The following is a 27,612-nucleotide window of genomic DNA, read 5'->3' as shown; positions in this document are numbered from 1 at the left end:
TCAAAATCTCTCATTATGATGTTCTACTTTCCAATTACATCTCATACTGTTTTTCCTTTTCTTTTACTTGTTTACTTCCTCTTTGACCTCATTCCAGACTCCAATCCCTTGACTTCGTTTTACACCCAGAAGTGAGACTGCTGGATCACATGGTAGTTCTATCTTTAATTTTTTGAGGATAGGGGATCTATTTTCTCCTTCATATTCTCCTTTCCCTCAATTTTAGTTAGCAGTCGAGGGCAGGTAGAAGAAATCTATTCATTCTCCTGATGGTTGTCACTACTAATATATGGCTTTAATTTCATGTGAGCCCAGTAAGCCTCTTCTGCAGTCTTTTATTTTGTCTTGATCATTCTCCTCTCTCATTCATTCCCTACATAGAATATTTCAATTTTTTTATTATGCTCTTTAAGCTGAAACCCTATTCGATATTTATCTTTCTCTGAAAAAGACTTCACCTTCTACTCACTAGGAAACTAGAGGCCATCAGCTATAGATAAACATCTTCAAATAACTGTCTGCTCTCCCCTTCTCTTCCACACAGGTCATTCTCTTCTGTCCTCAGAGGGGAAGGCAAGCTTCCTCCCATCCCATCCAAACCTAGTTCCTTTATGTATGGATTTAGATCTGCCCTCTTATCCCATCTTCTTCAAGATCTTCCCCTTTCTCCCCTTCATCAACTTCTCTCTGTTCATTTGTTACCAATGATGTGTTTTGTTTTCCTTCCTCTCAGCTTCTAAATGTGTCAGTCTCTTCCCCCACCTCCTTTGGGAAGAACTCTTCTTCACCTTTCCTCCTTCTCACTCTAGCTATGGCCCATCTCTACATCTCAAAATTTCATGCTCTCAGTTTCCTAATTTCCTTTCACTTTTCAGCTCACTCCCATCTGGATTCTGGTGATTTTCTGCATTTCTATTGGTTAAGATCACCAATGTTTTCCTAATTCCTGGACTCCAGTTTCATCTGACTTTGCCTGTTTGTTGTTTAGCCTTTGAAACAGTATTTACTTGACCCTACTTTGTATTAAGAGGGTGTTGGGGAACTTCACTGGTGGTCCAGGGGCTAAGACTCTGCGCTGCCAATGCAGGGGACCTGGGCTTGACCCTTGGTCAGGGAACTAGATCCCACATGCCACAACCAAGAGTTTGCATGCTGCAACTAAAGATACAATGAAGCTGAATAAAATAAACAAATCAATATTAAAATAGATAAAAAGCAAAAAAAAAAAAAAACCACTTTCTTTTTTTTTTAAGAGTGGGCATTTGGCCAGGAAACCAAAACCCTAGGACTACTCAGGATTGACTTCAACCCCTTAAAGGTTCCCAGAGAGAGTCCTGAGCTGGGCATTGCTGAGCTCCCTTTTGCCCTAAAGTACTTAGGACTACATAAATGGAGACCAAAATAGAAGGGGAGTCCTCCTCTGTAACTCTCAGCTTCCCTAGGTCCAGGAATGGGAAAGATGGGGTGAAGGGGAAAGGCTGATGAGGAAGACCAGTGAAGAACCTCGTGCAGATAATCCAGAAAGAAAAAAGGATAAAAGTTCTGAAATAAAGACAGCTGGCAATGAAGATGACCAGTCCATGAGAAGTGTGGGGAAAAACTGACAGAGTTTCTGGATTAGAGAGATGAGAAAGAGAGGATTTAAGGATGAATTCTGAGTTTCTACCCTGGGAAACAAGGGGTATGCTGTCTTCATATTAATTCAAAGAGAATATAAGAAGAATTGTTTGGGAGAATGGAAAAAAAGCCTTTCAGACTCTGCTTGGGCAGAATTGATTTAAGTTAGCTTGGGCAAAAGGAGAAATAGATGTATACTAAATTTGTTGGGATATAATAGTGTGAGAATGTTTTAATTTAGAATATAAAGGAAATTAGAGTTTACGGTACAGATCATGAGGTCTAGTTTTTTTAAAAAATGTCTTTGACAATCTAGAGGGATGGGATGAAGTGGGGGCTAGTAGGGAGATTCAAGAGGGAAGGCACATGTGTATACTTATGGCTGATTCAGGTTGTTGTATGGCAGAAACCAACACAACACTGTAAAGCAATTATCCTCCAATTAAAAACAATAAAGTCTTTGAGATATAGTTAAAATTTGTCTTTTTAGGTAAAAATTTGTTGAACTTAATAGTTAAAATTTTTCTTTTTAGGTGAGTTAGCAATCAGGTCTTTGTTTCTCCAAGAGGCTTTTAGGATTAAATGAACCACAGAGAAAGAAACCTGAATCTCTGGCTTTCCCTAGCATCAACTCAGCAGCGAGTCAGGACTGGGGTTTCCAACACTCCAGCAAACATTTGCAGGGCAGATCTCCCAGATAATGAAACATCCTGTCCTGGGATTGGGGGAGAATATTTTCAAGGGGTATTCATTGGTCACTTCTAAACTTGTCCTCTATACCTGATCATTAGGTGCATATATCTGTTTTTTTAGGTGCCTCGTTTTGAAAGATCAATTTTGTCAGACCACATGTGGGGGTTGGATTAGTTAGGGAGATTGGAAAAGGCTGTTTTCAGTTCTTCTGAGAAAGGGAACACAATATGGGCAGCTCTGGTCATGGTAAGAAGGACTTTCATAGAGACTGTTCAAAGGGAATTAGAAATATGAACCTGAAACTAGATATTTGAATTGACGACTTAGAAGTGGTTGATGAATGCCGTGGGGTGGGAGACAGTGTGCAGGATTTCCTGAGGGAGGCAAACAGAGTGAGAAGCAAGTGTATTATAGGTGGGACCCCTGCTGACCCAGTATTTAGAAGAAATGCTGAGTCAGAGGAATCCAAAAAGGAGCCTAAAATCAAACACTCAAGAGATGTATAAATGATTATATTTATTCTTTTAAAAGTGTACACAAGATCTTGATGCCTTGCTTTACAATAGCTGGACACTTTTTTTCTTGTCATGCTATATGTGTAACATAATAAAGCCCAATCTAGAGATTTGTTTTTCAAAATGGAAGACAAATACTTTTACAATAAGATCAACAATACTTTTACTAAAGAAGAAAAAAAAAAAAGAAAATGATTTTATTATGGCATCACTAGTATATATACCTGTACTTCTTGCATCAAATTTGTTCAGTTCTTTGAAGAAAGTCTTAACAACTAAAATTGCACAGATGATAGGGTAAGAGAACTAGTTTAACTAATTCAGTATAAAATAGTTCAGGACAACCATACTACAGAGTGTTAGACTACTAAAATTGTCTTAGAAAGTTATTTACAACATTATCATAATATAAACACTGAATTTTAAAATAAATCTGTGGATTTTATACAAAAATAAAGTACAAATGTCAATATAAGTTAAACACTGAATAAAACATTCACAATATCCAGTAGAAGCTATTATTAAGACTATATTCTAGGTGGTAAAATTCAAAACAGTAACCATAAAACCATGTTTCCTAAACCATTCACACTTAAATATTTTAGTAGTAATCACAAGATTTAGAGTTTCATTGTAAAATTTTTCATTTTTACAAATATACACAATTTTCACTATCTCTTATGTAAAAAGGCAACAAAGAATAAAAATTTCTTAGTCAGAAGTTGCCAAACTATGTTAAATATATAAACTGTGAAATTTTCAAAAAAACCATTCCCTTTAAAAAGAAAACATATATTTTATATAAAACAACAAACACACTGCTATAAGATATCTAATCAATCTAAAAATATTTCCACACTTAAAAAAACATTAAGTACTAAATCTTCTTTAAAAGCCTTTGAAAGACTATGAACAGAACAAAATTATTTGCATTTAAATAATTTTGGTATGAAACATCTTTGGAACAGTATAAGAAAATCTTGCCAAGAGGCATAATTTTGCTGTTTGCATGTCTCATTGTTCAATAATTTCTCCTAAATGCTACAAATGACTACTTTAAAACAATGTTGACATTATTTAGTTTTGTTACCTAGAGGTACTAATTTTACATTTGGCTTAGATGTTCTTAAAATTAAATATACATATATGACCCAGCAATATGCCAATTTTATTTCCTAAGACATTTTGTTAAAATGCCATTCATATCCTAGTTACCAACTACATTCTTACAGAGAAAACGCACATTAAACTCATTACTCTATAAACAATTTGGACTTTAGTTCCAACTTGGGTATCTTTTCATGCTATTAAGTAGAGTTATGAACATGGCATTTTGTGGGTAACTGTAGATACCAGCATTATAATTAAACAAAAAGAATACTTAAGACCCCAACATTGAAACAGAGTAAATACTGACATTGGGAAAATTTTAAATGGCTCATTTTTCCTAAACCATCAGTGCAAATCAGCAAACCTCTAGAAGAGTTTAGTCATGGAAAGAAGGAAGCATGATTTCATCTTCATTCCCTCCTTGTTGATACCGAACTGAAGAGAAGCCCAACAAGTGCCAACGGTTCCTTCGGAAGAAGAGCCAGGTCAGTCCGCAGGTAAGAGCCAAGATGCTCAGCACAGCAAATGCGATACCTATTCCTCTGTAATCAGGGCCTAGGCCAGGGAAAGGGTTGACAGTGGAGGACAGAACAGAACAGTGATCGTCACTGATTTTATATATTAGGCTTTGTGTCACAGATGTGAACACTGTACAAATTAGATATAGTAAATGCTGTCTCAGTGTCAACACAGAATTCAAACTCATCATCAAACCCTTCAGTGCTTTCTTATCCAATTTAACTGTTTTCACTCAAATCCTCTTCACTCCTATAGCAATTTTCTTCCAAAGAAATTAGAGTGGTACCATTATTCTCAAATTCCCTTCCCATCATCCTTTTGAGACCCTCATTCCCAGTATATTATCTTACTTTGACAGCAAATTGCTAAAGGTTGGTAAATGTCTGTATTTGACTTACCTAGTACCAAATAAAGTGTTATTTGCTTTAAAGGAAATTAACCCTTTAGCATGACCTCATTGAGTTCCTCACTATTCAATTTTAAGCACTGTTCCTTCCAGGCCCCTATCTACATGCTGCCAAGATGGAATCATTTTGTCCCAAGGCTTTAATATCAGCTCTGTGCTGACTTTCCTTCTCTCTCATATGTCCAACTGCACACTAGACATTCCTTATGGATAGCTCATCTCCACATGGATGCTCAAAATGCCAAAACGGAACTCGTGGTTTATACTATTCTAACCCTACTTCTCCCTCACCCCAAATCTTGGGTACTAGCTCCCTATTCCACTAAGTATAGAACCTGAACACTTGACTCAGGATTCCAAAGCCCTACCTGTCTGACACCTGTCTACTTTCCATTTCTTCCTTAAGCCCACATCAAGATGTTCTGTCTTAGGCCCTCTGCTCCAACTGGTACCTCTGCCTGGTGTGACTCTTCCGCTGATCCCAAAGGCCTTGGCTGGCCTTCCAGATTTCAGCTTCCACATCTCCTGCTCTGAGAAGTCTTCCCTGATCACCCCTGACCCAGAGCAGTTACACCCCTAGTCTCAGCACAGTTTATGTGAGTGCCTGCTCAGCTGCGTCTAACTCTGTAGGACCCCATGGGCTGCCGTCCGCCAGGCTTCTCTGTCCATGGGATTCTCCAGGCAAGAATACTGCAGTGGGTTGCCATTTCCTTCTCCAGGATTCTTTACCATCACACCACAGAGTTTATAACTATTGGATATTTTCCTCTCTTAAAAATGGACCTTCTTGGTACTCCTTATCTGTCTTCAATAGACTGTAAGCTCTGTGAGAAAAGGAATCTTACCTGTCTTGTTCATGGGTGCACCCTAGCACATAAAACAAATACTCTAAATATTTGCTGAATCAATGCATAAATATGTAGATACTGATTACCTAGAGTTAAGGTTTTATTTTTAACATTTGTATACCAAAATGGACATTTTATGCTAATCTTTAAAAATGTTGATGTGAAAATTTTAGAGCTTGTTAAGATAAGATTTTTGTGGTTAATTTATGTGTCAATTATGACGAAACAGAAGTTCAAAGTACAATTTCCTATAGATACTTAGGATGTTGTAACTAATTAAATACAGTTTTGCACTGTTGTTTATTATGAGTTTCATGGGAATGGGGAGAAAGGAAATGAAACAACTGCAGAATTAGACCATTGAGCTTTTAATGTCTGAACTATAGAATAAAATACATTTTAACATTTGCCAAGAGATGACCTCCCTAAAACTCTGGCAGCTCCCATTTTTCTTAGGAAAGAATTATACAAAGTTTGGACAGTTCAGTACTTTCCTCTGGGAATCCTAGACATCTTGTGCATTAACTGTCATTTGTAATTTACTTTTCTGAGGGAAAGAATCTTTATGACTTAATCAAAGTTTGTTTGGATATACTCTAAGGACTAAGTACTCTGGGACAAAGTACAAAACTTTGCACACAATTGAATCGTACATTTATTGCCTGACCCATTCTTCAAAAAGGTTCCTTAAGGACAGGTTACGTACTTACCCAAGGGAACTTTGCAGACAACTCTTCCATAGCCACGTGAACATTCAACTTTTGTCCAAGTTTCATTTGAAGCTAACAAAATGCTACATTGTCCACTGCCACTCTTAATTTTATTTGTCCATTTGACAAATGTCACTTTTGATCCATCTAACCAATTCCAAGACTGATCTAAAGAAAGAAGTTTGTGTACTGTAACTAAATTACTAAGGTAAAAAGCACATGGGTCATACAATTCATTTATTTAGAACTGTGCTGTGCCACTATTTTTTAAACGAAATTTATTGAAAGTTAAAATATTAAAATCAGCACATCAGTTGCACTTGACATATTTCAAGTGTTCAACAGCCACATATGGTTAGTGATTACTACATTGGACAGCACAGGCATAGAAGAAATTTCATCTTTGTAGAAAGTTCTATTAGACAGCACTTACATATGGAGTATGGTGTTATAAATGAAGTGCATAATGCCTACACATTTACTGTGTGATGGACAGATTTCTAAAGATCTGTATCCCTTGTCCCTTGCTTCCCACCCATGATTTCCCCCATTAAGAATCATTCACAGTGTGCTGGCAAGAGAGGAAGAGTCCTGCAGGGCCCAAGAAGTCCTCCCCACCATGACTCCACTTCTGGTTCCCAGCTGATGGAGCACCGCCTTGTGCTGACAGTATAAACACAACTTATACTTCCTTCAGGGGCCAGCTTAGAATTCACTCACTTTTCCACACATACTTAATATTTTGGAATTCACATTTATTTCAATTATTCAGAATTCAAATTTGCATAAAATGTGAAGCCAACTTTCTATTATTCTATCAAAGGTGTACTCTTAATTCATTGATCAATTCTAAGTGCATGGAAACAATCTATTATTCCTTATTGAAGAATTCTTCCACAAATCTTTCTGAACCAAATCTCTGCAATTTTACTAAGGTAATATAAAAATCACCAATATAAAAAAAAAATCACCATTAAGACTTAATTTCACTCTATGGTTACAAAAAAAAAAGTAAAAATGTTTCAAGAGGGAAGGGAACAACAAGAAGAGAACTTTCTGAATAATAGCTAAAAGCTACAAAAACACCAGGTGATAGACACTAGAATGCTATGGAAAGTAGCCAATGGGTTCCTGGTGGGATACACAAGGGACACAGATACTGCCATAGGAGGAAAAAATATCCTGTTGACCCAAGTATCTTAAGCCTCTAAAACAATTCCAGTTGATTTAACCTGATTTTCTATTTCATTGGTGTTTCCATCATTACTAATAAGTCATTCATTTATTTATTAGGAATTTATAAGCCTCTAAACCAGCAGACCTAGCTTATTCATCACCAAGAAGCGTTAGAGTTAGCCACCACTTGACATTCTTTAGTGAGGCTGATTTGGCATTCAGGACAAGTTAGAACTCTCTTTGCACACTCTACACACAGATATTTACCGGCAGAAAGTTGAGATAATCCAAGCCAAACTCTCATGGTAATGTTATTATTTTCCCTCATTAGTCTGCTCACAAATTTATTCTCATCTTCATCCTTTATGGTAACGATAGTTGCAGAATGGGCTGTTGAAGGAAAACAAACCCTAAGTCAATTAGCATGCCAACTAGAGAAGATTGAGGGCAGGAGGAGAAGGGGACAACAGAGGACGAGAAAGTTGGATGGCATCACTGACTCAGTGGACATAAATTTGAGCAAACTCTGGGAGACAGTGAAGGACAGGGAAGCCTGATGTGCTTCAGTCCATCGGGTTGTAAAGAGTTGGACATGACTTAGTGATAGAACAACAATAATCAAGATTAAGATCATGAAGATATTCAAACTTGACACAGAGTATATAGCATTAATACACACAAGTATAGTGTTAATAGCTTCCAAAAATGTTAGAAATATTTCTAGATCGAAACTTTATGTATATACATATCTTATGTTTCCTCAAAATGTTTAAATGTTAATATTTCTGGGCCTTGGAACTACTTAACCAGTGAGACCTTCCTGTATGAACAGCTAGTCATAAGAACTGGGGTATGTGATGGCAGAAATCTGTGTTCCCCTGTAGATTTTCAATACTCTCTTCTCAACAACTAGTTCTGTATAATAAGTTAACTTTAAATGTGCTTCTGTTATAATGAAAATAAAAGCAAATAGATTTGAGATGTTGGAGAGCATGAGCCTTCCTTTTAATATTATTTTATACATAAGTATACATGGTCATGCCATTGTATACTGTCTGAAATACAGTATGGAATTGAACGAGTGAGTATTCCTCAAGTTTGATAGGCTGCCTTAAACCTACAGAGATAATAGCACTATCACCAGCATCAGGCAAGGGATAGAAATAAAATAATACCAGGACTTGGAAACTAATCCAAAATGGAATCAAATAGTCTTCAATCCGAACAAGTTTATCCATACTTGAACTAAAGCATGTCTTTTGTGGTGTGAAGTATTAAAAGAAGGGCAAAGGAAAGCATTTTCTCCTCTACAGATCACCACAGTGTGGAGGTACTTTACCTTTTATAATACTAATCTCACATAAAAGTTTCCATCATGTAGCTAAGCGGTAACAAGGAGAATTTTAAATCAGTAAAGTGTCTCCATAACGTAGCAAAATAAATAAGATAAATGTCATCTGCCTAAATTGCTACCTAAGGATGCAGGTCTTTGAAATACTCTAGGTGGTCCCCTTGGAAGTTATTTCAGTTTGACTATGGTCTAAGATTCTCATAGGAGGGAGTCAATCATGGCTGCTCTTTCATTTTAGTTAACTCTGAAGATTAAAAGTCCTGTCCCCTATAGTGTTCAGAGATGTGGGTCACGGGTCCATTTTGCAGAATGAACAACCAATGCTTCTTGGACTTTGTTACCCTGGTCAGGTTAAACTTACTTATTAATGACTAAGTAATGAAAAATCTACAATTTTGTATTTACTGCTTAATCAACTTTACAAAAAATCTGCTACTGAATCCTTTCATCTGAGCATATCTAGCTGTATTTAAAATGGTTTCATTTGTCAGTGTTTTCACATAATAGTTTATTTAGCAATTTTTTATTCTACTTCTTCCCACTTACTTTTATACACCATCTACTTATTCTTATACTGATCATTTTTTTACTGGCTGTTCCAATATTCCATTGAGTTCATATATCATAAAATACTTAACCATTTCTGTACCACTGGCAATTAGGCTATAATGCTATTATAATTAGTAAGTGCTTCACAAAGATTTTCAAAAATATAATATTTATTCTAAAGGGTTTCCTTAAGAAAAATTCTAATGACTAAATTACTGAGCAAAGAAAATCAACACATTTTAACTCACCAAGCTTTGAACAAAACCATCTGGCTTCTGAGAAACTGTGCAATGCCTGGTCAGACATATAACAATGGTCCCTGTACTGAATCCACTGTGACTTGTTCCCTTTTGCTGCTGGACATCTTGATGAGTAAGTATAAGAGGACACCTCTTTAGCTGTAAAAATGTCAGACATAACTGTGAACATGCACAGAAAAATATGACTGGCTTTTAAAATCTCACTGACACCTGTACGTAAAATCTCACATGGTTCCTGTAGGTAATAGGCATTCAATTTCAATACACATCAGAGAGGGCTACAGCCCACACTCTGAGAACGCAATCTCATTAGCTTTTTGGAAAATCATTTTTAAAACTGAGAATAGAGAGGAAAGTACTTAACTCTCTAAGATGAATTTAGACTAAAGTAAAAACAACTAGAAAGAATTGAGAAGAAAAGACAAGGCTGGGTAGGCCTGTAACAAATTTGAAATAATAATTAAAATTCTTTCTTTCTTTGGATTCCTTTTTGTATTGATCACAAAGATCTACTTTTACCTTGCCATAAAAAAATCATACCCACATTGAAAACTTGGTAACTTGTTTACAAAGCACAACAGATCAGCACTGAAATATCTGTCTCAAGCCAAAAAAAAAAGGAGGTGTGGCTTCTCAGCTCTGAACAATTCCCCTGGTTTCCATGTAAACTGTTTAATTTTCAGTCATTCTCTATAACACAAGAAGCCTGTGTAATGAAGCCTATCCCCCTTAACACCATTGTTAATTCCAACAGCAGAGAGTATGAGAACTGGAAAGTAAATTGCCAGCATCCTGTTGACCGGGTACAGATTATCTGAATCAAATATCTGATCTGGTATGGCCAGTAGTCTCAACCCATACCATTGTTCTCTATGCATTATGCATGGTCTGCATGTCCTTCAGTCATTGAAGGCTTTCCTGCTTTTGTTCCTCATTGCAGTTTGGTAGAATTCCTTTCATTTATGATCCCTATGATTCCAGAAGAATGGCTACTGCCCTTTTCTTTCCCACTGAGAGACTTCAGGATGGTTCTCCATTCCTTATTCTGCTTCTCTATCCTGTTTCTCCACTCGGGCTCAATCTTTTTTGAAATCTAGTTATTTGATTGGCTTCTGCCTCCACACTTTTCACTAATGCCACTAGTTTGGGCTCTAAGTCTTCCTTCAGTTTGAAAATTGATTACTCCTGGGTAAGTTTCCTAGCTGCAGATGACCAAAAGTCATCTAAAAATTAACCTGCGAAGTCTGTAAGACTTGTGACAATTCTTTGTTAAGCTTGTGGTGGAGGAGGATGCTACTAACAAGTGCTTGATTCTATCATACGGTGAAAATAGTATCTCTGACAAAAAATATACTGCTGACTACTCTATCACTGCACAGGCAATGGTGTGTGTTGTTTCTTTAGATTCAAAACATGCTGAACACTGGCTACCAATGCATGGCTAGGACTAGTGGACTTTTATGAATGGGTTGGCTTTAAAAACAATTCTTCATACACTGGGAACATATGGAAATGCCTTATCTTCAAAGTCTATTTGTTTCTAGTCCAAGCTGAAAATGGCCTGTCTTAAACGGCATATATTTTCTTTTCTTACTGTTCTTTATTGAGTTTTGCTTCCAACTCTCACATTTTTTTTTTCCCCGCAAGGGCCAGCCTTGTGGTAAGTTTGTTATATTCCTGTCAAGAAGATTCCATTTTGTTTGAAAGGGGATAAAATATACATTATGTAAAATTTACCATTGTAACTATTTTTCACTGTACAGTTCAATGGCATGAAGTACATTCACATTATTAAGCAATCATCACCACCATCCACCTCCAAACTGTTTTCATCTTGCAAAACTGAAACTCTGCTCCAATTAAATAATACAACCTTTCCTGCAGCAATCACCACTCTACTTTCTATAGTAGAAACATTTGGAAAATGTTTAGTTACACAAAACATTTCTTTACTATAAAAACTTTCAGAGCCATTAATATGGTAAATCACCTAAGATTTTTCTCAAATCTATATCCTGTGGAACCCTTTTTTAAAAAGGAGAATCTCACTCTCTGAAAAACACTGCTAAGTGAAATTAAAATTCATAAATTCTAGAGTAAAACTCACTGAGTATCAGAACAGTTGAAAATCTTTGAGAACAAATTCCCTGAATGGGCATATCATATTTGTTTCTCTTCACAAAGTATCAAAATTATTTTGCTAGGATTTGTGAATAAACCTTATTTAATATCTATAAACATTATTTTGCATACTTAATCAGGTACATAAAACAAATGTCATGGTTTAGTAAATATACAGCTATTTGAAATCAAGTCTTACATTCCGTAGGTTTATAACAAATAGCACCATCCTTAACAGAGTTGCAGTTTTCATGCTTCCAAATTCCTTTTGGATCCAAGACAACACAATTTCCAGCAGATTTTTTATCTTTCCATGGAATATAGTCAAAGGCACTGCCATCAGACCATTCAAAACTTGATTTACTTCCCTGTATTAAGAATAATAATGATAATCTGAATTCATACGTATGACTTCAAAAGAACATTGAGATGAACATGCACACTTTAAGAAGTATAGGAATGCAGTGTTAATTATTTGCTTATAAGTACTATAGATCTGAACATATTTGTAAAACCAGGGATTTACTTTTGATGCACTGATTTGAGACATCTGCTCTGGCATATAATTTAAATAGGACTTTAGAGATAGAGTTACTACACTCTATCTCTAGATTTCTTTTTTTAGGGGTGAGTTTACATAACACTAGAAATTAGATGACATGGAAATGGCTTCCACTTGTCACAATTGCAGGTTTACAATCCCAATCTTCTTTTACTCTAAATACTGTTTTTTATGTTTTACAGTGTTGTGGTTTGTGTCCCTGGCTTGATTTTTTTCATATTACAGAAGTTATCGAGCAGCAAGGGGCTGGAAGAGAAAAACAGTTCCCAAGAAATTCATATTGGGAGATTACTTTTGATTTGTCCTTGATTCTTTAATCCTAACTTGCCATCCTTTTACTTTTCCCACTTTATTTAGATTAGGCCTCCATTCTAATCTCAACAGACTGTTTTTTGTATACTAGATGTCATTATCAATACATATATATATATATATATACACATATACACTACTTAATAGGATTCAAATAGTGGCACAAAAGGCATGTTTACCAATAGAGGATTACTTTCAAATAGTGTTAATTTCTAGGGGGAAGTGGGGTGAAAATATACATCTATATTTTAGATGTAGTTAAGAGTTTTACTTGGCACTTTATATAATTTTTTTTAACTTTTATTTTGTATTGGAGTATAGTCAGTTAACAATGTTGTGATAGTTTCAGGTGAACAATGAAGGGATTCAGCCATACGTATACATGTATCCGTCCTCACCCCAATACAAATTTTGTGCTAATAATCCTCTATTAAGGAAAATATCATCACCCCCATTTGACAGATGAGGAAATAAGCTTGCAAAGGTATAATAACTTGCTTGTGGTTACCCAACATATAGATAGAAGACCTGCCACTCATATTGGAACTCAGATTTTTCTGATCCCAAGCCATTCCCTTTTTACCAGCTCTCCACTGGTCTATCCCAAATAGGTTACAGAGGTGTTGCTGAGATATTAATCTACTGAGTCCTTAGGATGGCTTGGCAGTGTCTAGGGCAGCTGTGGTCCTGGACAGGTGCCCTAGTCTTCTATCTGTTCTACATTGTGAAAAGAGAGAAAGCACTGTGGTATGCAAATGCAATCCCAGGACTTAATCTGATGTTATACTTTGAGTTAATATTTTATGCTCAAATTTCCGACCCTCTAACATACTTGGAAAGTTTCTGGAAAACAAAATAAGACTTACATCATGACTTGAGAGCCCAACCCATAGTGGAAATCCGTCACGCTTTACGATATCTTCCAGAAAAAGCTGGCCATTTTGGTCATGAACACTTGCCAAATGACCTCCACTTTGAGAACATGCATTTAATGCTTCATACCATGTTACCTTTTTTTGAATAACATTATAAATACCATCTTCATATGGAATAAACTGTGGCAGAGTAGCATTATATTCTTCCTTGTAGTCAACTATAATATTTAAATTAAAAGTGTTAGTGATTAAATTTAAATGATTTAAAATACATAATTTGGGTAATATTGCACATACAACCAAAGTTAAATAAAATTGGACTATAAGAAGGTCAAATGCATACTTTTTTTTCTTATTGCCACAGCTTATTTAATAGGCTCTTAACTATTACAATTGTCTGGGTGATGAAAAAAAGGCATAAACACTTTCATTTAAGGAGCTCACATATTAGTTGGGCACAGAAAACACCACCACCTGAAATGAGGGCAAAACAATTAACCACTAGAATACTTGTGACTGACTAGAAAAGGAAAGATTCATCTGAATTAAGAGAGTCAGAAAACCTGCTTAATAAATTAGGCCTCCGGATTTTGGTTAGCTGAAATTAGTTCTAAAAAGAAATATAGTAACCAGAAAGTCAACTAAAAACAAACAACTACAGTAATAACAAGACCACAATTATGAGGGTATTTCAAAGGGACACAGAAGCCATGTTAAAGAGGACCAACAGCCAAATCTGGAAAAATTCAAGGAAAATATTAAAATAATATTGTCTATTATAGCCCAAAGTATAAAAAAATAACCATGAGCCCAAACTGATAAGAATAAATGACTAAATAAATTTTTAGATGGACGAGAACAGACAATTCTCCTATCTAGAACTCCAAGTTATTTATATAGATACTCCCCACTGCAGGAAGGTAGAAAATAACTCTCCATTCCCTAAGTGAGGACTGAGTGTGGTAACTTCCTAAAAGAGTACGCTATGGGAGGTAGGAAGAAGAGCAACTCTGTAGTGGAGGAAGCTAACAAACATTACCTTGACCCAGGTGATCAAGGTCAAAATCCACAGTGACAAGTAATAAGTTACGTTGAGAGCATATATCCTTCATAGGATGTGATGAGAATGACATTTTAGCTCTTTGATTTTTTCCCTAAACCCCAAACCCATAACTCCAGTTTAACCATGAGAAAAAGATCAGCCAACCCAAACTGAGGGACATTCTACAAATCACATGACCAGTGTTTCTCAAAATTGTCAAGAAAAGAAAGAAAATCTGAAAAACTACCATTTCCAAGAAGAACCTAAGAGAACATGATGACTAAGTGTAATGTAGTATACTGGATGGATTCCTGAACACAAAAATAACATGAAGTAAAAACTAAGGAGAGCTGAACAATACATGGACTTTGGGTAATAAGAATCTACCAATATTGGTTTATTTGTTGTAACAAGTGTCCCATACTTCAGACAGATGTCAAAAACAGAAGAAACCGGTTACAGTGTATATGGGAACTCTCTGCACTATCTTTGCAACTTTTCTATAAATCTAAAACTATTCTAATGAAAGTTTTATTTAAAAAAGAAAAAGAAAAGAAAGAAGGTAGAAGACATCATGGCAGGAAAAAAACCCATAAATAAAGGTACAAGTGAGAAAGGGTATACACTGTACGTGGACAATTAAGAGATCAGCCTGACAGGAAAAGATCTTTACCGAACCAAAAATGGTGGGAAAAAAAGGAGACTGGGAGAAAGCCTAGAAATTTAGAAGAGACACTGGTTTCTAAAAAGTCTCAAAGGCTTACAGGAACTCAAAATAACTTATAGTAGGGAATTCCTGGAGATTGTTGATAGAAATGGTGCATCCGAAAGTTATTCTCCAAGAGTATGAAGGGAAAAGGTGGGCCCAGATGTGACTGTGATGGGCTCCATGTTAGCAGAGGGCTTAGAGCAGAATGGCCATAATAACAGTTTTTAAGCTGTAAAAAATTTAAACCTGATATGCATTAAAAAGTAGACTTATTTAAGGAATTAGGCAAAGTTGAGAAACATTCATTTTTAGCCTAGACTGTCAAAACTACCCACACATACTTTCTTATTCATAGAAATTTTATCCATCCTCCAAGGCCCAACCGAGTTTTTCCTTCTCTCCTCAATGCATTCTTAGTTTTCATTATATCTATGTTCACTGGTGTCTTGATTTCTCAACAAATTTAAGCCTGTACATACTAAATAACCTAAGACTAACCTACATAAAACAACAATAAACATTTAATGCTGTTTTCCCAACTGCATTCATTTTACTCCTTGAGATCAAGACCATGACAACAGGGAGTGTGTCTTCCTCCAAAACCTCTGTAGTGCTTCTCATGGTACTGAATACAAGGGAGCTACTCAAAAAATTCAGTTGCATAATGCCCACTAGTGGAGGTAATGGCTTTATATTCTCTTTCTCTGCAGTAGAAACTCTGCCTTAGCATACTTACCCATTTCAATTTTACAAGCCAGAATGCTGTGCTGGTGAAAGTATAGTAAGTCTTCAACAACATTAAAGGTTTGAATATCCCAGAAGCCATCAGTACTCAAGCCAGCAACAAACTTGCTATTTTTTATAGCTGGTCTTCCTGACCTCCACTGTGTATACGACAGCGTAGTCTTGTCAGACCACATAAGAGAATTATCTAGAAAAGAAACATTTTTTTTCCTATGCTTAGAGATTAAATTAAGACTTGAATTACAGTTACAAGGTTAATATCTCAAACTCAAGTAATTTTCTATCTTTATTCACAACATTCTAAAGGTTGTATACTTATGTGTGTTTCTTTAAAATAGCTTCCAATTTTAACAGTAAACAATGCTTACTTTTAACCTAGAAAGTACAAATTATACATATGAAAACTAAAATTTACTTACAATTCTATCATCCTGAAATAATTTAACATTTTGTTATTATTTCATCCAATATTCATTTTTTCTACATGTATGTTTAATTGTGATAAAAATTAACATAACTATTTAAAAAATTAACATGTTATAAAACTAGTGCTAGAAAACTGGACTTAAACTATGCACAATTTATGTCAACTGATTTTTTTAGTTGCGGTAAGGTGAATGGGGGCTACTCTCTAATTGCTATGCATGGGCTTCTCATTGCAGTGGCTTCTTTGGCTCTAGGCGCATGGGCTCAGTAGCTTTGGCACATGGGCCTAGCTGCTCCACAGCATGTGGGATCTTCCTGGACCAGGGATCAAACCCATGTCTCCTCCATTGGCAGGTGGATTCTTAATCCCTGGACCAGCAGGGAAGTCCTTGGTTGTTTCTGAAAACATAACTAAGAAGGTACAGCAGAGGGTACAATTGAAATCTCTAACTATATCCTGGGTCTAGTTTCTGCTGCTCCACACAGGATCACTGTTTCCTCAGTCACTTTCAGGCAAAGCTAGAATTCTTGCCTGGAGAATCCCATGGACAGAGGAACCTGGAGGGCTACAGTCCATGGGGTCGCAAATAGCTGGACTGACAACTAACACTTCCACTTTTTTCCAAAATGGGAAGCATCTACCTAGCTCCTCTCCATTTTTTCCCATCCCCAAATCTGAGTATTCAAGCATCATTAGAGAAAAGACTTGGGCAACTAAATCCTATCATGATGAACTTATCTTCAGCTGGCAACCCAAGTCTTAGTCATTGCTTGATAGCTTAATTTTTGTTAACTCATCTGCAAGCCATAAACAAGAAAATCTTGAGTGGTTTTTAGAAAGAGACAGGTTAGATAGAAAAGAGCAGACTATTTTTAAAATGGCCAGATTTGGGTAATTTAGCTTCTTTGTCTACCCTACGTCTAGCTATCATTGTCCTATGCCTCTCATTCAGGCCCATCTTTGGGTAAATGTAAGTTTTTGAGGCTTTATGCCCAGAGAGTGATTTTTTTTTTCTAATTTCAAAACTATGATTTTTAGGACACCTCTTAATGAGTATCTTTCTAAATTGGTCTTACTTCTCCTATTATTAGAGTCTGTGTTTTTAAAAAAGTTTCATAGCAATTATATCTTGGGTTTGTGGCATTACAATCTCAAACATTCTAGTCCATTGGCAGACTATGTGTCTCCTTTCTCTAATGTGTACCCCAAGCCAATGACATAAACCCAAAAATGCAACATTAGAAGTGTATTTCTACTCTCACTCAGCTCATACACCTAGAGATATAAAGTAAGTATTAGAGATTTATGTGGGAGTGCAGTCATTTTTAGTTAGTCTTGTACTGCTATGAGGGAGAGTGGAAAAAGGAAATAATTTTTCACCATTAAACTCTAAGCTTGGTGGCAAAGGTATTTTAGTGGCAGGGCAGAGACACAAAACCTGCCTTGGTATCTGTGTAAGTTATACTAAGTACATAATTATAATTTTGTAATGTTGATAAACAAACACTTTGAAAGCTATACTTTTACAGTGTGATAAACAAGTAGTTCATAATGAACTATGAATATAGAAAAAAAAACAGTAGATTTACAACTTACTTTCATAAATTATACCTAACATGACCCATGAAGCCATGTACTTGTAGTGTAGAAGCTGCTCAAGAACAAAGTTGTTCTCTTTTTCATCTCGAATACTCAGAATATGTGATTTTGGATCTGTTAAATAAAAAATAGCCAATAATTTAAATGACTATTTAGAACACTTTGATAGATTTAGGAATTTTTACTTCCCAGTTTAATACACTTCAAAACAAACAACAGTAGAAAATAAGAGATATAAATTAAAACCATCTTGTACTACAATGAATAGGTTGAGAAGTTTTCAAACATTTTGATCTTAAATTTGGTCTCATAGAATAGTGGAAAACTAGTAACTGAGTAAAGAATTTGAAACACTGATTTGCTTCTCCTCACAAGGCTTGAGTTGGTATAAATCCACGTATATTAATGATACAATGTCAAAGACTATTAAATAAAACCTCTTGAATGGGCTAAAAGTAAAAAATCTTCCTTTTCCTTAGAGATCACTGTTTTACAGGAAGTTTTTAAAAGTTTAATATTTCCCAAAGTGTGTTCCTCAGGGGTTCCTCAGAAAAGAGTTACATTGAAAAGAACTTTACAAACAACAGTTAACCAAAGTTAAACTACTTCATTCATGCCAGTATTTCTCAAAGTACATGCTAATGTATATTTGATAATGTTTTAACAGGAAACAAAGATGTGTGGCATTTCTCATCCTTGTTCTTTTACTAAGAATCTTTTTTTTTTTTTTTTTTAATAGAACACCTCTTAAAAGTAGTGTTCCACAGAGCACACTTTGGGGAATAATGGTTTGATCCCTTCCCTAGGGATTTTCTACAAAGTTGATGGGTCCACTGTTAAAAAGTCACAAATCCTCATTGGATCTCATAGGAAATATCTGGATAACCTTGAGAGCTAAAAGTATGAAATCTGTATTTCTTTCAAGCAGAGGTGCTTCTTTATAGCTTATCTAAGTTTAGCCACTCAGACTGACCTATTTCCTCTTTGCCCGCAGCCTAACATCCAGTTCCCTAGTCTCAGTGTCATTTCTTTTCCCTTGTAAGTAGAATCCACTTTGTTTATACATGTAAAGTCAGACTAGGTCTCTAATGGATAGGTTAAAAATGAAGGAACTCATATACTTTCCATTTTAACTAAACACAAATTTTAATACTTTGTCAATGACAATGCAGAAATGAGGAGATGGATATTTTTGAGTTCTAGTTACTACTGCTAATTAGAAATATTTATATTACACTCAGGTGAGATTCCTTTGTTTTAAGAGCATAATGTAACATACAATGGCTATATAACATACTTACTCAGTGTCTGGCATTTAGAATGAACTTCATCTTGTGTTGTTACTTTGTATCTATTTTCTGTTATCAAGAAATTGTAGCAAGAGTTCTGAAATGGTATCCATGGAGTATTTAGAACAGGAGATGGACACTGAACACTGTCAACTGGTTTGACCTCTTTCTTAGTCTCATCTAGAAAAAGAATTAATGGTAAGAATTCTAATTGCATATATATATATTAAATCATGTTCATAGTAATTATATCTGATTTGTAGGAAATATTCAGGAAGCCAAGAAATAATAACTTGGTGATGCTTGTTCTGTTTATGCTTGAATAAAATGTGACCTCTTAACTGGCTTTCTGTAGGAAGGAAATTATTTAATACAATTTTCTTTCCCCTGATGTGGAATGAGTAGAATAATATGGATAATGAAGTGTTATTAGGTTAAATGCAGTTTCTGTCTTCCTGCATTGCCAGACTTCAAATACAAGGGGCCACTTCAGAGAAACCATACAAACATAATAATAGGTACCTAAATATAACTTTGGGAATTCACCTTCAGTTTTCTGGTTACTGATATCTTCTCTAATTTTAAAGAAATATTTATGAAATATGTGATGTTCTAAACAAGTTATTGCTCTAACCAAAGCAAATAGAAATAATTTAAAATCTGACACCTAGAAAATCTGAATTCAGCTTTTTTTTTTTTTCATTTTATGAAAAGGCTATACATTAAAAAAGATGCAAATAGAGATATGCTCTACTCAAAGCCAGTCAAACTGATTTAATATGTGGTACAGACCATTCAGTATAGTATTTCTCCCAGCTCAGGGCAACTCCCTTTGTGAAGTAGTCTTTTTTTCTAACCACAAACCCACAAATGTGGGCCCCTGAAATTTGTAAAACCACTTTCCTCTGACTGGGCTAGAGACTGCATATCTGACTCAGTTGAGTCTATCAGATTCTCTCTACAGATATGAAAAGTGGGATTCAGAGATAGTCAATTCATCTCCAGTTATGGCTAAAATTGAAAGCTGCAGAGCTGCCATGTTTCACTATGTGCAGAGAAGCAGAAAGTGTATAAAGATAAGAGTGCAGATCCACAGAACAGAGAGGTGGAAGACCTCTGGCTTACAGACTCATTTTCCTCAGAAGGTGCAGCTCTATCCCCGTTTCTGAAGATCTAAATTTCTCTTAAGTGAGCTCATTACTGTTATTTGCAACCAAATAAATCTTAGCAGTGACTCATAAAACAAATGTGAAGTGTTGAAAAGAATTACAAAAAAATGCCCACAGATGTAAGTTTTCCATAACAACATAAACAAAAAGGTACACAAAATGAGGCTAACAAGGAACTCAAAGGTCAATTACTATCTGTTGACAGAAATAAAGATAAAATACATCTAAAATAACAAATTAATGACAAAATATTTAACATATAATAATTCTTGATTACAAATATTCACAATAAATTTTGTTGTAAAAAGGACAGATTATAATTGCTTTATAATTTTAAAACAAGATTTCAAATCCATTTTCCCCGAATTCCACTACTCATAAGACTGATAACAATTAGTGTTAAAATACTTGAAATTAGCATACTTCCTGAATAATAGCAAATAGCGCCTGGTTGATTATTATCGCAATCCGATGTTTTCCAGAATCCATCAGTGTCTAATACTACACAGTCTTCAAGTTGTTCATTATTTTCAGGCCAGCGACTAAATTGAAGATGTTTCCCATCTGACCAACCAAAATTGAGTTCATCCTGGAAGGAGGAGCAATATATTTTAAGTGGCAATCCTTCATCTTATCCCTACTATTTGATTTTGACCCTTGTGGTTGATCTAAGAGCTTCCCTGGTGGCTCAGACAGTGAAGAATCCGCCTGCAATGCAGGACTCCTGGGTTTGATCCCCACGTAGGGAATAGCCCCTGGAGAAGGGAATGGCTACCCACTCCAGTATTCTTGCCTGGAGAATTCCATAGACAGAGGAACCTAGTGGGCTATAGCCCACAGGGTACAAAGAGTTGGACACGACTAAGTGTGATTTTTAATTTTACCTTATATTTAGTACATATTTACAAAGCACTTACTATGTATCAGGCATTGTTTTAAGTACTTTGCAAATATTATATAATCCTAATAACAACCATATGAGGCACCCAGGTACTATCATATATCCATTTTATAGATGAGGAAACTGAAGTCATGCACCATCACACAGAATGTAAAACCACAGTGAGCTGGGATTCAAATCCAGGTCATTAGACACTGGAGCCCATGGTCTAAACCATTATGCTTTGCTGCCTCACACATAATTAGAACCATTGGTTGTTGGAAATCAGAAAGCTAAAATGGAGTAAGGATCACTGTGAGCACTGATTAACTTAGAGATAATGTGTAGTAGTGGAAAGAACATGGGTTTGGAGCTAAGCGTACTAGTTTTGAATTCTGGTTCAGTCATTTGTCAGCTTTTGATTGTGATATTACCTTGCCACATTTCCATCCCTTCTTCTATTAAATGGATGTGACACTTAATCTCATGGGTTAGAATCAATGGGGTAATGTGTAAGACATAAATCAGTGGCTAGCTGGTACACAGTAAGAGTTACATGGGTGTTAGCTCCATTTTAAACTCTCAGGCCCTGTGGATCTCATATCACTCTTTTCACACTTATCTTTGAAGAGAAACTTCCTTATTCACTACATTCTATTGTGCACTAGAAACCTGTGAACATCTCTCTTTACATCCTGACAAAAGCATGACTACCTGTCTTGAGAGAGGCTTTCAAGGTACCTACAGATGTGCAGGTGACGGGTTGTCAAGTACAGGCCTGCCTGAGCTCTCCCGTGGTGCTGCCAGGGAACCAGGCCTTATTCACTGAACCAGTGAGGTATGCTTTCCTGAAACCCATGGCAATTTGGCATCACTGGCTTACATGGAACATTGGGCAAAGGCCACAGGCAGTCCCTTTAGTGAATCAAAAATAGCAAAAGCAGTCAAACCTCAATACCACCAACTATTTCATCCAGAATTGTTCTCCACCAGCATTCCTAAAAGATGATGCTGTGAAAGTGCTGCACTCAATGTGCCAGCAAATTTGGAAAACTCAGCAGTGGCCACAGGACTGGAAAAGGTCAGTTTTCATTTCAATCCCAAAGAAAGGCAATGCCAAAGAATGCTCAGACTACCACACAATTGCACTCATCTCACACGCCAGTAAAGTAATGCTCAAAATTCTCCAAGCCAGGCTTCAACAGTACGTGAACTGTGAACTTCCAGATGTTCAAGCTGGATTTAGAAAAGGCAGAAGAACCAGAGATCAAATTGCCAACATCCGTTGGATCATCTAAAAAGCAAGACAGTTCCAGAAAAACATCTACTTCTGCTTCATTGACTACGCCAAAGCCTTTGACTGTGTGGACCACAACAAACTGTGGAAAATTCTGAAACAGATGGGAATACTAGACCACCTGACCTGACTGTTGAGAAACAGTATGCAGTCAGGAAGCAACAGTTAGAACTGGACATGGAACAACAGACTGGTTCCAAATAGGAAAAGGAGTATGTCAAGGCTGTATATTGTCACCCTGCTTATTTAATTTATATGCAGAGTACATCATGAGAAACACTGGGCTGGATGAAGCATAAGCTGGAATCAAGATTGCTGGGAGAAATATCAATAACCTCAGATATGCAGATGACACCACTCTTATGGCAGAAAGCAAAGAAGAACTAAAGAGCCTCTTGATGAAAGTGAAAGAGGAGAGTGAAAACGTTGGCTTAAAACTCAACTTCAGAAAACTAAGATCCCTGGCATCTGGTCCCACCATTTCATGGCAAATAGATGGGGAAACAATGGAAACAATGACAGACTTTATTTTTGGGGGCTCCAAAATTGCTGCAGATGGTGACTTGGACGCTTACTCCGTGGAAGAAAAGTTATGACCAACCTAGACAGCATATTAAAAAGCAGAGACATTACTTTACCAACAAAGGTCCATCTAGTCAAGGCTATGGTTTTTCCAGTAGTCATGTATGGATGTGAGAGTTTGACTATAAAGAAAGCTGAGCACTGAAGAATTGATGCTTTTGAACTGTGGTGTTGGAGGAGACTCTTGAGAGTCCTTTCAACTGCAAGGAGATCCAACCAGTCCATCCTAGAGGAAATCCGTCCTGAATATTCATTGGAAGGACTGATGCTAAAGCTGAAATTCCAATACTTTGGCCACCTGATTCGAAGAACTGACTCATTTGAAAAGACTCTAATGCTGGAAAAGATTGAAGGCAGGAGAAGGGGATGACAGAGGACTAGATGGTTGGATGGCATCAATGACTCAATGGACATGAGTTTGAGTAAACTCCAGGAGTTGGCAATGGACAGGGAGGCCTGGCGTGCTGCAGTCCATGGGGTCACAAAGAGTTGGACACAACTGAGCGATTGAACTGAACTGAACTGAACATTCCAGTTGTAAAGTTGTAGCCAGTTAATTTCTAAACCAAGTGGCCTCGAATGTGGCCCTTTGTCCCTGTGATGTTGCCAGTACTGGGTATTACCCTGGATTCCTTCTCCCTTGCTGCACTCCCAACTAACCCAGGCCCTTGGACCTTTGGAACTTCTGTTCCTTGTAGATAAGCCATCCCACTCCCTCAATCTCTTTATTGAATGCTAAATCTGTTTACTAAGACTGTAAGTATCTCTTCACTAAATTCGAGACCTTGATGGATCTTAATTAAAACCTGTCTTTTCTAACAGAGTAAGCTCCTTTCAGCACCCACAAGGGAAGGCTATTTGTTTTCCTTAATCTCAGATATTACAGAGCCATGAAAATGAGGTCATGGGTATTTTTACCTCCTTTAGTAATTTCCTTTGAGGTTTATGCCCTTACCACTGCAACCTCCCAGGGTCCTTGCTGCTCTCTGACACTCACTGAGGTCTTGGCCCCCTGCCCGTCTCTGACATTCACTAAGGAGATGCCTCACGTCTTGCTCTGTGCTCCTGGTCCTACCTCTCACTTAGGGAGCTCCGTGTTCATGTGGTTGACTCACCCCGTTCCCAAACCTTCTTGACTTCCTCTTCTTCTAGACTTTCACTTCAATGTACTCGAGTGACCTGCTGTCACAGTCACACTCCGGACTTCCTATAACCCACAACTGCTGAGCTGCAGACAGTGTAAACACACCTCAGTCCAGACCATCATCATTTCCTGCACTGATGTCTGTAAGAAACTAACTGGTCTTCTGTCTCAGGTTTTCTCACTTCCTTTCCCAGCTTCTCCACAGCATAATTTTTCTCAAGTCAAAGTCTGATGTTGTTACTACAATGCTCAAAATCTTCCAAAACCTCCCCACTGTCTTTAGTGTAAACCTTCATTTCTTTATATCCTGCCATGTTCCAAAGATTTAAGGCAGCTTACGAAAGTATATAATAAAGAGCTACATAAAATATGTTGAAGAGCAAAAGGGAAAAGAGAAAAAGAGGTGAAGATTGAAAACAGAATAAGAAAGACCAAAATCATCAAGTGCGGGAAAAAAGTTACAAAACTGTATAATACCAAGTGTCTTAAAAAATAAATACATGTACACAGAAAAATAACCTGAAGGATATATACTAAACATTTAAACCACATTTATCACTAGATACTGGGGATTACAGGTGGTTTCAATTTTGTTCTTTTAATTTATTCTAACTTTATGATTTTTCTCCAGTGACAACACTGCTTTTGTTTTAAAAGGTTTAATGTGATTAAAACTGGAAAATGTAATAACTGATTACCAGCTTCACCAGAGACACAGTGATGGGTTTCACATAATGCCAAACAAGAAAGAGAAAGGAAGTAAAAGCAATGTTATGAAGGAACTGATACTGTGAAGTCTAGGGGAGCAGTTCAAGCTGACAATCTGGCTTGAACTAAGGGCACATTTTAAAATCCGAGTTTTGGAGAAACTATTCTTCAAGAAATTTCTAAGTACTGTTTTCTTATTTTTTTTTAATTGAGCTTCTGACAAATGCTGGTGGTAATAAATTTAAAGTTTGTCAAAAGATTATGTTTACTTCTGAGTTTAAGTTTTTCATCCACTCTCGTCCTTCATCACCTTTTCTCCAGACAACCCTAAAACCTTCTTGGTACACTGAGGGCTATCCTACAGTCTACACGCCTCAGGTTTGCTTCACAATGCCATGGATGCTTCTCTCCTACTCTCCCGATTAACTCCTCTCTAAGAGTGGATTAGGAGTACTGGTTAGGTGACGCTTATCTAACTGGGCTTTATGAGTCACTTGCTGCACAGATGCAGGAAGCAAAGTTCACATTACCATCTTTGTAAATGGCACCCCTATTAGTAGACAACATATGCAGCCTTATATACCAGCCCTATATCTTAACTTTAAATTCATTTCAGTGGGCAAAGCATCAAATCATTACAAAGAAGGCTCAGAAAAGAGGCAAAAAAGGACTATGATGCTGACAGAAATAATAGAGCTCTATTTTAAAGAAGATTCCCTATTAATTTTAGCCAAAAGATTTAGGAGCATAAATATTCCTGTTCATGCTATATGTATGTAATTCAGTGTCGGGAATTAATAGGAGACTAGCATTCATTGTTGGGCTAAGAGATAAGTACCCAAGATCAGAGTTGGAGATGCAGTGAATTGCTCTTCTAATTCCTTTGTAGAGTGGCTTAATTTCACTTTGCTTATTCAGAAAGGGATAAAAAGCCCTTTAATAATGTCCATGAGCTTCCACTCACCCAACCCCCTGTGATTTTGTAACTGCCCTTCCCCTCTCCTTTTCATTGGCTGAGGAGAGATGGCAGCTCCAGATTCCAGCTCCATCTTTGATTAGAATAAATAAAAAGAAGTGCTCAGCTACATATGTCCATTGGACATTTTTCTAAAGCTAAACAATAAAGCAGCAAATCAGTGGAAAAATGACTGCCACTAAAAATTACATACTTCACGAAATTCATTCACTGGAGTAAGACTTTATGATCTCTGGGTCTTTTTAGTCTGTTATGAGAGATGCTGTGTGCAATAAAAAAAAGTCACATTCCGTCACCCAATCCTGGCCATTGGGACTGAAAACTTACATCGTGACTGGAGAGTCCGATCCACAAAGAAGAGTTACGAAGGGCCGCCTGCACAGTCAGGAAGGCCTGCTGGTGAGGGTCTGTGATGCTCACCAGGTGCATGTTCTCTTTCTGACACTCTCTCAGAGCATCGGTCCAAGTCAGGGTCTTCAGGATTATTTTGTACAGGTTATTTTGATACTTCACAGTCTCTGAAGTATTCTGCAAGGTCGGTCTGCTTTCAATTTCTGTGTGTAAAAGAAGGAAAAAAACAACCCACCCACTTGTCAAGTCAAGAGACAGCTTTTGAAATTTCTCCCCATAATAATGTACTTTAGGTATTACTTATCTATTTGTTTTAGAGTTTGGGTAGGAGAACTAGGTATGTTTTGCTAAAAAAATTCTGTTTCAGTTGATCTGATTTGGAAAGGGGGAAAGCTGTAAATAAAACGGGTTCAGTAAGATTACCATTTCAGATTGGTGTCGTATTCTTTCTTTCTTTGAACTGCTTCAACAAGAGAAGGTGTTAAGTGTCCCTTTACAAGTTTTTATCTGGGAGAACCCATGAAAAAATGTATGAAACCACCCCTTAGAGGATATATTTGCATCATTGATTTACAATACTTCTCTGAATTAAGGCAGTTACTAAAAAGTATAAGACAAATGAGTAAAGATTAATTTAGCAAAAAGTTCTTCAGAAGCACGCAGATTAGCTACTTGAGATTCTCATTACATGACAAAGAATTTCTTTTTTTAAATCATTTGTTAAAAACTAACTGTGACCAATGAAAACAATTTAATAAAAAATATTTTGAAAATATAGATGATGTCTACTTTTAAGTACATACTTTATTTTTGTGTGGATTATAGGATAAAGCTTAGACTATGATCCATTTATAATGCTTCATATCCTTTTATTTTTTTGAGTGCTAAATTTAACCATGAATGTTTACACTGAGTTCAGTTACAAACATTTTTTTCTCCTCTTTTCGTCATGATAGAAAGTAAAATCTGAAAAATTCCAGAGTAAAAAGGAGAACAAAATGGAACCATAATTTACTGTCATTAGACAACTCCTATTAACAAATTCCATTAAATACTTAATTTTGATATTTA

The 27,612-nt window shown here is 36.4% G+C and overlaps 1 protein-coding gene across 2 annotated transcripts in view; it reads right to left on the bottom strand.

Moving 5' to 3' along the window:
• LOC122688661 (CD302 antigen) overlaps positions 1–27,612 on the bottom strand; it is a 114,364-nt gene that overhangs the window by 27,428 nt on the left and 59,324 nt on the right. The window contains exons 25-35 of one of the 2 annotated variants that reach the window (XM_043894823.1): positions 26,518–26,744; positions 21,027–21,192; positions 19,447–19,614; positions 18,143–18,259; positions 16,112–16,306; positions 13,616–13,842; positions 12,075–12,243; positions 9,743–9,892; positions 7,862–7,984; positions 6,419–6,586; positions 2,812–4,490 (exon numbers count right to left, since the gene is read on the bottom strand). In XM_043894823.1, the coding sequence (XP_043750758.1) occupies positions 4,312–4,490; positions 6,419–6,586; positions 7,862–7,984; positions 9,743–9,892; positions 12,075–12,243; positions 13,616–13,842; positions 16,112–16,306; positions 18,143–18,259; positions 19,447–19,614; positions 21,027–21,192; positions 26,518–26,744 (1,889 nt within the window). In that variant the 3' untranslated portion in view covers positions 2,812–4,311. Of the gene's footprint in view, positions 1–2,811; positions 4,491–6,418; positions 6,587–7,861; positions 7,985–9,742; positions 9,893–12,074; positions 12,244–13,615; positions 13,843–16,111; positions 16,307–18,142; positions 18,260–19,446; positions 19,615–21,026; positions 21,193–26,517; positions 26,745–27,612 lie in introns of those variants that run through there. The other variant, XM_043894825.1, reaches the window with a different exon arrangement.

This window comes from Cervus elaphus, chromosome 33 (assembly GCF_910594005.1).
Source record: "Cervus elaphus chromosome 33, mCerEla1.1, whole genome shotgun sequence".
Taxonomy (NCBI): domain Eukaryota; kingdom Metazoa; phylum Chordata; class Mammalia; order Artiodactyla; family Cervidae; genus Cervus; species Cervus elaphus.
Note: the sequence above shows the minus strand (reverse complement) of the source record. Positions and strands in the feature narration are given on the sequence as shown.